The sequence below is a fragment of the Arachis ipaensis genome, chromosome B6 (assembly GCF_059453495.1).
Source record: "Arachis ipaensis isolate K30076 ecotype BB chromosome B6, ASM5945349v1, whole genome shotgun sequence".
NCBI classification, from domain to species: Eukaryota; Viridiplantae; Streptophyta; class Magnoliopsida; order Fabales; family Fabaceae; genus Arachis; species Arachis ipaensis.
Window position 1 is genome coordinate 118,127,670 of NC_142441.1, and position 10,663 is coordinate 118,138,332.

At 30.3% G+C, this 10,663-nt stretch overlaps 2 protein-coding genes across 3 annotated transcripts; one reads left to right on the plus strand and one right to left on the minus strand.

The window, feature by feature from the left end:
- Positions 1–4,943, plus strand: LOC107604768 (GDSL esterase/lipase At3g26430). Its single transcript, XM_016306443.3, has 5 exons — positions 1–438; positions 1,751–1,963; positions 2,557–2,726; positions 3,660–3,930; positions 4,452–4,943. The coding sequence occupies exons 1-5, from the start codon at positions 147–149 to the stop codon at positions 4,712–4,714; spliced, it is 1,209 nt and encodes a 402-aa protein (XP_016161929.1). The 5' UTR covers positions 1–146; the 3' UTR covers positions 4,715–4,943.
- A 1,091-nt stretch (positions 4,944–6,034) lies between these two features.
- LOC107604767 (uncharacterized) lies at positions 6,035–7,854 on the minus strand. Of its 2 annotated transcripts, none has more exons than XM_016306441.3 (3): positions 7,671–7,852; positions 7,429–7,592; positions 6,035–6,237 (listed from the first exon to the last, which is right to left on the minus strand). In XM_016306441.3, exons 1-2 carry the CDS (start codon positions 7,777–7,779, stop codon positions 7,429–7,431), a joined length of 273 nt encoding a protein of 90 aa, XP_016161927.1. In that variant the 5' UTR covers positions 7,780–7,852; the 3' UTR covers positions 6,035–6,237. The 2 variants fall into 2 exon arrangements, with proteins under 2 accessions (XP_016161927.1, XP_016161928.1); XM_016306442.3 differs by lacking the exon at positions 6,035–6,237 and adding an exon at positions 7,084–7,218 and having other exon boundaries at positions 7,671–7,854.
- Between the last annotated feature and the right edge of the window lie 2,809 nt (positions 7,855–10,663).

Below are 10,663 nucleotides of genomic sequence, written 5' to 3' on the forward strand. Positions count from 1 at the left end.
GCATAGATTCCAACACATAATGTTAACAGCACTCCACATATATATACATATCAATCATGTCTCTCTTGGTCCCTCCATCTCCTCTCTCTCTCACTACTTAGTACAGTTCCTCCTTATTCCTTCTTCTCTTAGAATTATTTGAGTATATGATGAACATAATAAAGGCAATGAGCAAGTTGATACAAACTCCTTTTATTACGCTTTGTCTTTTTTTTGTGTGTCTGTCACAATGTTCCATTGCATATTCATTAAGTTCTACTAATTCAAAATCATTGCATCATTGCAATTTCCCGGCGATATTCAACTTCGGCGACTCAAACTCCGACACCGGAGGCCTTTCAGCTGCATTTGGACAAGCTGGGCCTCCCAGTGGCATGACCTACTTCCATCACCCGGCCGGTCGCTATTCCGACGGCCGGCTCATCGTGGATTTCATAGGTAATCACTCTATCTTCTAACCATTTTATGAGTCCATGGACTTAATAAAGGAAAATAGTACAACTATCATTTTTAAATTTATTTTTTAAATGCATGTAGTTTTTTGTATTCCTTGACTATTTGCATTATCTATTGTATATTCACTTTATATATGATCTTTTTATACATATATTCACCATGATTAGATACTATCTAGTATATACAACTAGAACTCATCTAATATATTTGTTGAGTTTTTGGGAGGATGTAAAGAGTTGCAGATCTTACTAAATAATGTTGTATTTTTTTTTTTAAAATATAATTTTGGGGTCAAGAAGATTGAAAGGACATGGACTAAACTAGACCCATATGCTTAGACAAGCTAAGCTACTTTTTTCCGGATTTTTTTATATTTTTAATGTGCTTTTAACGATCATTGATTTTTTCTAAATTAAGTTTTGATTCATGATCAATGGATGAGTGATTTGTGAACGATTAATTGCGTTATCTTTTTTATTTCTTCACCCCTCAAATTAGAGGATTTTTCTTTTATATTTGTATTGTATACAAGGTAATTTTAGGGCTAATAATAACATCTTTAATACATGGATGATTTTAATTTTTAAATGACCACCGACAGAGTCAGTTGTCGCTGTCGACATTTTTTGTAAGAAACATATTTGTTGGGGGTAGGCTTTGGGATACGCATCCTCACTCCCAATTCACTATGATGGACGACATCACGAGATTATATTATACTTACAATAATCGTTTCTTTTGTGTAATGTTTGATGATTATTAAAAAAAAAATCTTATTTTGAATACACATTAAAAAAAGTTCTTAATTTATAGTGATGAGTTTTGAATACTAGGAAATTAATTATAAATTTTAAAAAATTATAAAAATTAACAGTATAATTTAATCTTTGGAAAATTCATCTATGACAATCTACCAACTGATCAATTAATTATTTTATTGGATTTTTTTCTTCATCCAGGTTGGAATATATAAGACAACGACCTTTAGCTTATGGATATTTTTTTTACAATTATATTATGATATACATAAAAAATTAATTATCAAATTAGTTATAATATAAAATAAATATTAAAATATAAATAAAAAGTAAATTAAATATTATATGTATTATACAAAAATATATAATAATTGATTTAGTAATAAATTTTTAATGTACACATGTATTTTTGTTTTTTAAAGTTAGCTTTGTGTTCACTTAGCTTAATGAAGGAGTCTTGAAGAAAAGCTATTCTTATTTCAATAATAATAAAAAAAAAGTTATTGATATTGTTATGGATTTGTTTGAATTAAAAGCAAAGAAGGTAGGGGTGGAGTATTTGAGTGCATACCTAGATTCAGTTGGGTCAAATTTCAGCCGTGGAGCAAACTTTGCAACAGCAGGATCCACAATTAGACCTCAGAACACAACTCTTCGTCAGGCTGGTGGTTTCAGCCCTTTCTCCTTGGATGTTCAGTTCACTCAGTTCAATGATTTTCATCGCAGGTCACAACTCTTTCGCAATAAAGGTAATGCCATTCCCAATTCAGTTTAGGTTAAATTATCTACTAATATTTATAATTTTATCGAATTTCTATTTAACTTTTTATAATTTAAAATTTTTATTTAATTTTTTATATTATTTTAAATTTTATAATTAAATTTTTGGTTTGCTAAAAACGTTAAATTTTTTTTTTTAATTTTAAGATATCTACACTTAAAAACTAAATTTCTAAACTTAAATGTCTTTTTATTTTTAGAATATTCTATTAACTCAAATTTTTTTTGTATGATATGGATCTAATTATAAAATTTAAAATAGTACCGAAATTTAATTAAAAATTTTTAAATTATTGAAATTTAATATAAAATTGAGAAAACGGTAGAGACTAATAAAATAATTGAATAATGTTACATATTCAAACTTTTTTATGAATAAAGTGTAACCAAGTTAAATAATAAGATTTGAAATAATATTGGTCATAACTAATTTTTGTTATGTCTTGATCAGATTTAGTTAACAAAAAATTTAGATGTGTAGTATTATTCAACATAATTTAACTTTATTTTAATTTAAAAATAATAATAAACTAAGTGTGTTTACTGTTTTGCCCCTAGCTAGGCGGAGTATACGAAACAATGTTACCAAGAGCAGAGTATTTTTCTCGGGCACTATACACATTTGATATTGGTCAGAATGACTTGGCTGCTGGTTACTTCCACAACATGACCATTGATCAAGTTAGAGCATATGTTCCTGATGTCTTGGCTCAATTCAAGACCATTGTCAAGGTGATTATTGGAATAATAACTACTCTCTCTGTTCAAAGTTCAAACTAAAATGTTTCTTTGGTAAGGATAAAAATGCAATTTATCCATGTAAACTTCGTTGTTGTTGTTGTTTTTTTTTTTTTTTTTTTTTACTTTCTATACTTTTAAAAGAGTAAAGCGTTCATTCAAAAGATTTATAAGTCAACAAAAATCCTCTTAAAAAGATTAAAACAATAAAACGATTCAAATAATTTCAAAAATATGACAAAACATAATTAAATATTAAATATATAATTTTATTATTGTCAAATTAAAAAGAATTTTATAAGTTGGATTTTAATACAGTTTTTTACAAAGAAAATAAGAAAAATACCTTTTTGTCTTTAGATTTTAATACAGTATTTTACAAACACATTATATGTTCAAAATTATTTTCACATGATGTATTTTAACTCCACAATTATTCCTTAATAAAAGAATATTTTTGAAAGAAAAATTAAGATAAAGTGTATATTCTTTTTACATCATTTAATAACATCAAGTAGCACATGTTTTTAAAATTTAAGAAATAAATTTCACACAAGTCAAACTTAACATCAATTGTATCTTTAACTATATTATATGTACACAAAAAATCACTCATCAAATTAGCCATCTATATAGCATATATATTAAAATATAAAATACACATTAAAATTGAGGTAAAAAATACATATATTTATATACACAAATACATAGTAGCTAATTTGATGATTGATTTTAATGTGTACATATCATTTTTGTTTTACCCTATCAATTTTAATGTATTTAGACGTAAATTTATTCGTTGATATTTTGAATGTATCAATTTGTCTAGAAGTTATATTTATTTAAAAAACGAGGTAGAAATATGGTTAGCAAATTAAATGAAGTACATAGCATGCATGATGAATGATTTGTTTGCAATGTTGATAGTATGTATATGCTCAAGGAGGAAGATCATTCTGGATTCACAACACAGGTCCCGTTGGTTGTTTGCCATACATTATGGATCTTCCTCATGCAAGAGATGCTCCATTGGACAAAGCAGGTTGCAAAATCCCTTACAATGAAGTGGCTAAGTTCTTCAACCGTGGCTTAAAAGAAACTGTGTTTCAACTCAGAAAAGAACTTCACTCTGCTGCCATAACCTATGTTGATGTTTACTCAGTCAAATACCACCTCATTAGTCAAGCAACCAAACATGGTATAAAAGCTCTTCGTCTCGGTTCTTGTTAATTTGGTTTTTGAGAATTTATTATTTGATATCTACTCCTACAAATTGTGTATATTATTGTTAGAAATATAATTATTCATGTGTCTTTTTTTATCAGTTTAATCTTTTAGAAGAAGAAATTTTATGGTATTAGAGTTTTTATGACTTAAAGGTCTGGAATTTAATTCTTATTGACTCCAAAAGAAATAATTTAGTATAAAACAAATAAAAAGAGAAAGAAGACCTCTGTAAAATTCATGTAAATCCAAAAGAGACTATTGTATAAAGAGACATGTTGAAGATATAATCATTTATATGCATCTTTCTACGGGTTTAAGTTTTTGAGAGAATTAATTTTATGATAATTACAAGATAAATCTTAGGATAATAAAAAAAAAAAACTTATCTAGTTTCTGTCTCACGTCTTTGTATTTTTTGTCTTAGAACGCGTACTATGCAGTCGAAATGATTTATCTTTATAAGTGCAATTTCACTAAGTTTTGTAAATGTAGGTTTTGAGGAGCCACTGAGAGCCTGCTGTGGGCATGGTGGGAAATACAACTACAATTTGCATGTTGGATGTGGAGGGAAGGTGAAGATCAAGGGCAAAGAGGTCATGATTGCGAAACCATGCAAGAATCCAGCGGTTAGGATTAGTTGGGATGGTGTTCACTACACTGAGGCTGCTAACAAGTGGATCTTTGATAAGATTGTAGATGGTTCCTTTTCTGATCCACCTATTCCTTTGAACATGGCTTGTCACAAGAACTTGTAACTACTAAATAATAATTACTAATCACACTTCTTTTCTCTTAGTTTATGGGATTTGATTAGAGGAATAATATTATTGAGGACATGGAATGATTTGAGTCTTCAATGATGTGAGTCCAATTGTAATCTTCGTTTGATTTCAGAATGTTAAGTCTTTAGTTGTGATACAAGATGTTTGAGTTGTGAGCGTAAGCTCCTCTCTCTCAATAATCTTATGCTTGAGATGTTAGTAAGTTCCTATCTTCATTAGTGTTTAGCATTTTGTACATTTCTTTGGAAATAGGATAAGTGACCTCTGATTCAGCCTGTCGAGTTGGGATTAGGCTGCGGCTCTTTTATTTTTTTAGTTATGATTTTTTTTTTGTTTCAGTGAAGTTAGAAATAACGAGTTTATGAATATGAATGAAATATGAGGTAAAATTGGGTGTGCAAAAAAAAAAAATTACAAACATAATGGATTACTTTTAAGGGGGGCTTGACCGATTAGATTTGATCCAATGGATCCAAGTATTTCTCAAACATCAAAACAAGAACAACGGGGGAATGAAGTGCAAATCCTCCAAGGAGATATTCTTCCTTGATTACGAATCCAAATTCACCAAAAGAAAGAGAGACCCACTACTTGGAATTGAGAGAATCAAACTTGGAAACATCCAATGTTGCAGAAAATTGAGAGAAATTGTAGAAAATTCAACTTCTCTAAAAAATCCTAAGCAAAACCTAAAGCTAACTAATGAATGATATTCTCCTAGTCCCCTTGCATCCTTGCCCTTTTTCCATTCAGCTGCAGCCCATTGTGGCCTCCAAGAGCCTAAGTAAGAATGCAAGCTCATGTGCCTAATCAATAAGACACGCGAGACGCGTACACAGAATGTGGGCGTATGTGGCCGAAACTCGCGCACACAGGACAATCCATGCTGTCCAACTTTGCTTTTGTGATGTCTTTCCTCCTTGATGCCATCCTTTTTGCTTTCTCTTGTGCCCTGAATTTCAACATGAAACACTAACACACATCAAAGCACCAATTGTAACTCTCTCTTCCAATTGCATTGCATCGTCTCTTCTTCTTTTTCTTTTTTAAGGCGAGTTGGTTTACTTTTAAAACTCGCACAGGCACCGATTCGTGGCTTCACTGGCCACCGTTGCTGCCATGCACCCTAACTGACAGTCACTGGCATGTTAAACATCATATACCTAACTCTGCTAACAATTCCTTGGCAAGTTCAAGCATAAGTGAGACTGGCATTATGCAAAATGCTAAAATTATATAAATAAATTAATGACAAATGTAAATGACCACGAGCTCTAATATTAGCTCTAATGAATCATAACCAAGCATCAAGTTTGAATTTGCCAAACAGGTTCCACAAAGCACTATACAATGTAAGAACAATCAGGGTTTGGTTTATGTAAGTTAACCACATTCTATACAATCTTCATTTATTTCCATCAGCCAATTACTGCCTGTTCTATTGTCCAAGATCCAATGTTTGCACTCTCCAAGATATTTCTTTACATTTAAATAATCTGGCAATACAAAGAAAGCAGTCATTACTACTGGACTGGTAATCCCTTTGTATGGAAATATGAGTCAGTTTCACTTTTTTGATACATTGAAAATCAAATTATCTCCATACAATTGGATTATATAGATAAATTGATTTTTCAATATACAAAAAAAGTTAAAACAATAGTTATTTTTAAATGTGAGTAGTACATAACATTCACCAAGTTCTTCCAAAATTGTTAAAACAAAAAAAAAAAAAAATCAATGGAATCAACAATCACATGATAAATTATTAAATTATCAAGTCAAAAGCATCCTGGTTGCTTAGGATTAGGAACATAACAAGAACACATGTATTATCACTGCTCCACCTTACTAGTTTGATACATTTTAAACCAGAAAAAAAAAATTAAAAACAAATCATTGAATTTCTTAATCACCATGGCACTAGAGACAAATCTGTGATTCGTTTAGAAAACTAGGTAACAAGACAAAGAACTTACATCATCCTTAAAACTAAAACCTTTAACACCTAATGGAATTATACTAGGAAGCAGGATGCACTTTTGATTGAAATACTCCTTCCTTCAATGAAAAATAATTTATAAATTAAGCATCAGTGAGTGATTCTAAATGAAAAGAGATATGCATGCGGAAGTTTTGTTTGCGTTGATAGTCTCAAGCTTGCACTATGTTCCCAAACTTAAGGCCACATCCAATACTCCTGCTACAACCTTTTCTGCTCCATATTCTCATCTAACTGGGATACTGCCCGAGTGTTGTTGAGACAGGGAGATAAATTTCTTCAACCGGTTTGCCTCGCTGTCGAGTAATATCTCTTTTGACGGGGGTGTTTGTGAGTTGAGTTTTTGCAGCAAAAGGAAGTGAATGGAAAGGTTTGACGATCAAATAGACTCTCAATTACTCTTCAAACCCTTCTCATCCCTTCCTTTCCCTTCTAAAATCTCACCTCGGATTCACACCCTTTGCGAATAACACAGCTTACAGAAAACAGTGAATATATATTAATCCCATGTTCTAGAAACCCAACAAATTTGGATATCTATATATCACCAACACAACACTATCATAGAGGGGCATGCTTCCAAGCTCTTTGATCACTTGCAAACTCGAGGGTTAACCCAAAATCATGAATTCTAAAGCTAAACCCGAAACCCTAAACTTGTAATATAAAAGAGAAGATAAATTACCTATGTGGAAGTAGAAGTTGAATTTTGGGGATTATTAAGGGAGCTGTAAATTTTGGAGAGGCGACCAGTTGGAGGCTTGGATCTAACAGTTTTCTTCTTAAGGCCGAAGATTTCTTGCACCAGTGGCACATGAACCAGCACTAGTTTCCATGCCACAAACCACCCTGTTATTGATTATAATACGCAAATCAGAATCCTTTTTCGTTTTCAATGGAAAGGGTGCGAGTGTTTTAAAGACTTACCGAGTGCGATTATGGAGACAACGAAGGCTATGGCTAGCACGGGTCGAACAAGGAGGACGATGATCGAGTCCCAGACAGACAGCGATGGCGAAGATGACAAAGATTCCATGGAAACCGATGCTGAAACTTCAACTCAACTCAACCAAACTCCTCCACCTGTGTTTTGTCTTTTTAAGTGAATACTGAATACTCAACCCGGTCCAGTTACTTCAAAGCTCGGAATAAAAAAAAAAAAAGTTTTTGGTCTTTCGATATTTAATTTTATGAAATTTATTAGTTTTTTTTTTTGTCAATATTTTGCTGTTTGAAAAGCTTTGAAAGTAGTTTTTTTGAGTTTTTGATTTATGAAAAATAATAGTATTAATGTTTGGTGCAATTTTTGTAATTAAATTATAATTTTTTAAGAAATTATTTAGGAGCTTATAGAGAAATTAAAAAAATAACTTCTCTCATAATACTATTACTTTTTATCACATTTCTTTTAAAATAAGCACTTTTAAAACTAAAAATTCAAATACAAAATAAGTTATTTATAAATTATTTTTAATATAATTATTTATTATTTAAACTATTTTTTCAAAAAAAAAAACTTAATTAAACTGTTTATCCAATTCCAAACTGGACTTTATACGATATGTTAATTATTAATATATCTTTCATTTAATTTTTATAAGTAAAAATAATTTAAAAATTATTAATATTTTTTAGTTTTATACAATAAATTTAATTAATGTATTTAAAAAATAATAAAAAATAAAAATAAAAACTAAACTGTCTTGACAATTATCATTAAAAGACAACGAGATTTCTAACAAAAAAGAATTTGTTAATCCTAGTTGGTTCTTAGGGTTGAAAAAAATAAAGAGAGGGTTGAAATTTATTAAAAGGGGTATTGAGATTAGGGTTAGAAAAATGATAATTTGGGGTTTTTAGGTATTGAGATTAGGGTTTTCAGGCAATGGAGGTATTTGAGATTTGGGAAAGAAGAAAGGAAGGGTTGAAGATAATGGTGGGGGTAATTCTGGAATTTTATTAAAAAGTCAACATAAATTTAGGATTTGGCTACTTTTGTCGTACGGAATCCATCTTTGATGGATACAACGTTAGTTTCCTTCTTTAATGGGTACTTTTGTCAGCGTTCGTAAAGTTCATGGGTACAAATGGTTATTTTTCCTTAGTTTCTTTTAAGATCATCTTATCCATTTACTCTTTTGCTTACTCTACAGTTTTTTTTTGTTTGATTCAGGTTTCGGACTTTACATTGGTTGAGCCACTTGTGAAAATCGATACTCTGTCTTTCTATTTCTACCGGTTCAGATTGCTAAAGTCCATTTTCATTTTATGGATAAAAGTAAGAGTAAACGATTGAATTCATCGTTGAAAGATCACTCGTCTTTTAAATTGCTCATCGAAAGATTTTTTTTAATTAAATTCGTCTTTTAAAAATTTTAAGTTGGTCACATTAGTCCTATTTATACTCTGGCTCACTAGAAGAATCAAGTCTAAAATGATTAAAAGTCCAATCAACGATCCACAGGGAAGGAATCCAGATCCTCACTGCGACCTACCTAACCTCACAAAGGTCGGCCATAGTGACATGGGTTTAGTCCGACTTATCTTAATAAATAACTAATTCCTACAATCTCTTGTAGTAATCTAAAAAAAAAATCACTACAACATTTTGGGTCTATGGTCACGGTTTTTCAGCGTGACAAAAAAAAAAAGCTATGGTCACGGTTTTTTTGGAAAGGGTGACCATAGAGTATCTATGGTCACGGTTTTTTAAAAAAGGGTGGCCTAAAAGGGTCTATGGTCACGGTTTTGAGGGGTGACCTAAAGGGGTCTATGGTCACGATTTTTTAAAAAAGGGTAACCTAAAAGGGTCTATGGTCACGGTTTTGGAGTGTGACCTAAAGGGGTCTATGGTCACGGTTTTGGGGGTGGCCTAAAAGGGTCTATGGTCACGGTTTTGGGGGTGACCTAAAAGGGTCTATGGTCACGATTTTTTACAGTGACCAAAAAAGGTCTATGGTCACGGTTTTTAAAAAAAGAGTGACCTAAAAGGGTCTATGGTCATGGTTTTGGGGGTGACCTAAAGGGGTCTATGGTCACGGTTTTGAGGGTGGCCTAAAAGGGTCTATGGTCACGGTTTTGGGGGTGACCTAAAGGTGTCTATGGTCACGGTTTTTTACAGTGACCTAAAAGGATCTATGATCACGGTTTTTCGGAAGGGTGACCTAAAAGGGTCTATGGTCATGGTTTTGGGGGGTGACCTAAAGGGGTCTATGGTCACAGTTTTGGGGGGTGACCTAAAAAAGTCTATAGTCACGGTTTTAGGAGGTGACCTAAAGGGGTCTATGGTACGATTTTTTATATATTTTTATAATTTTAAATATTTTATATATTTGAAATTTAAAAATTTTAATAATTAAAATTTAATAAAAATTTTATGTGATTTACCTTAAAATATTAAAATTTTAAATCTAATTTTATAAATAGAAAATTAAGTTAAATATTATTAATTTTAAATTAAAAAATATTTAAACTTAATAATTATTAAGTTTTGTACTTTTTAAAAAAAAAAAGAAAAAAAATCAAACATCAAAAACCCTAAAACTAAATTATTTATAATTTATTTTATTTATTTTATAATATATTTTCAGAGATTTTTATATTAATTGAATATCTTTTTATTAGTGATTTAAAATTTTAATAATTAAAAAATAATAAATATTTTATCTGCTTTAATTTAAATAATTAAATTTTAAAATTTTATTTTATAATTTAAAAAAAATTAATTTAATTATTTTTAATTATTGAATTAAAATATTTATTTAAAAATAAATTTATAAATTAATAATTAATATAATATTTTTATAAATATTAGTGTTGGACTAAAATTAATTTTTAATTTACCCTACTCCTCCTAAATTTTATTAAAATTACCTCAATACTCAATAGTGTCAATCCTAACCCTAATTTTAAAACACACA